The 1,642-nt window shown below is 55.6% G+C and overlaps 1 protein-coding gene across 1 annotated transcript; it reads right to left on the bottom strand.

Moving 5' to 3' along the window:
• Positions 1 to 330: 330 nt before the first annotated feature.
• LOC120860007 (keratin-associated protein 12-2-like) lies at positions 331 to 946 on the bottom strand. Its single transcript, XM_040235873.1, has one exon. The coding sequence runs from the start codon at positions 912 to 914 to the stop codon at positions 570 to 572; it is 345 nt and encodes a 114-aa protein (XP_040091807.1). The 5' UTR covers positions 915 to 946; the 3' UTR covers positions 331 to 569.
• Positions 947 to 1,642: the final 696 nt, after the last annotated feature.

The following is a 1,642-nucleotide window of genomic DNA, read 5'->3' as shown; positions in this document are numbered from 1 at the left end:
TGATCAGCCTTAAATTCTTGGTAACAGCCTGGTGGTGGCTGTAGTTGCTCAGTTGTGTCCAGCTCTTTGCAACCCCATGGACTGAAGCCCACCAGACTCCTCTGTCCATGGGATTTCCCAGGCAAGAATAGTGGAGTGGGTTGTCACCAGGGGAGCTTCCCAACCCAGGGATCGACCCTGGGTCTCCTGCCTTGCAGGCAGATTCTTTAGCACTGGAGCCACCAGGGAAGGCCTGGTAATAGCCTAGCTAGCCAGAAAACAGAAGCGAAAAACAGCTAGGAAGAGACTGTTGCATGGGGAAAGCACAGTTTATTCGGCTCATGTGGGGTGTGCTTTCCTGCTGGAGACAGAGAAGGACCCTGGGAACCAGGGCTTCCTGGGGGAAATGCACCAGTTCACAGAAGGGTCCAGATCATCCAGCCATGTTCTTGCCCAGGTTCAGAGGTCTGTTTAGTGTGGCTTTTTTCATCTGCCATGTGCAGAACCTGGAGGCCCACTGAAGACTTGTACTGGGAGGGATGCAGGAGTGACCCCGTCTGCACTGGGAGCAGCTGGGAGGAGGCTCGTGATCACAAGCAGGAAGGGGTGCTACAGGAGACGGGTCTGCAGACCAGGTTAGGGCGGGAGGGCTGGTAGCACCTGGAGGACCGGCAGGAGGGGGCCACCAACACGGCCGGCCTGTAGCTCACGGGCAGGCACACAGCCGGCTTAAAACTCACAGGCACATACACAGCAGGCCTGCAGCGCACAGGCAGGCGCACAGAGGACTGGCAGGAGGGAGTCACACACACGGCTGGCCTGCAGCTCACGGGCAGACAGGACGGCTGGCAGGGGCTGGACGTGCTGTAGGATGGCTGGCAGGAGCTGGGCACACAGGCAGCCTGGCAGCCTGAGGAGAAGCTGGTGTGGCACATGGTGGCGTGGGGTTGGCTGGTGTCGGGAGGAAGGTGGGTGATGTCTGCAGGTTGCCTCCCTGGACAGCCTTTATACCCAGGCCGTGGGCGTCTGGACAACACAGACGTGACTGTTGTCTTCCTTGTTTTGCCTCTTCTGGGCTGTCTCCCAAGACATAGTTTTCTGTTGTAGATTTTTTAGTTGCTTGTTTGGCTTTTACTTACCTTCATGACTAATTGCCCTTCTTCAAGCTCTTGTTCACTTGGCATCCTGCCTGAGTGCCTTACTGGCTCTGTCTGGATTCTGCTTCATTCCTTAAAATTTGACCTGACCCACTTTTGTACAAATCTCCAGATGTCCCTCCCTGTGTGATACTAGTCCTCAAACAGCCACGGAAACCACCGTCCTCCCATGTCAGCTCTACTGTGGAGCAAGGAGAACAGAGTGCATCTGTCTGACACCCAAGTGTCCAGGGTATCAAGCTGAAGGTGGGGCACCAGAAGACATAGGAAGGATGGGGACTCCTCACCCAGAGGGTTCAGAAGACAAAGGGCTGAGTCTCGGAGAACTTCTGGTGGGTGGTGACCTTGGTCCTTCATCTTGAGATAGCCTCATAGTTAGAGAAGCAAGTGACAGAGCCAGAAGGGGCCAGGGGTCGGCACTGGAAGCACCTAGCATCTAAGCAGAGGAGTATCAGAAAGGACCCCCAGTAAATCTTCAGAAGAAGGAGGGGCTGTCCATGCTCAGT

Source organism: Oryx dammah, unplaced genomic scaffold (genome assembly GCF_014754425.2).
Source record: "Oryx dammah isolate SB20612 unplaced genomic scaffold, SCBI_Odam_1.1 HiC_scaffold_5903, whole genome shotgun sequence".
In the NCBI taxonomy this organism is placed as follows: domain Eukaryota; kingdom Metazoa; phylum Chordata; class Mammalia; order Artiodactyla; family Bovidae; genus Oryx; species Oryx dammah.
The sequence above is the reverse complement of the archived record's forward strand: the minus strand, read 5'-3'. Positions and strand labels throughout refer to the sequence as shown.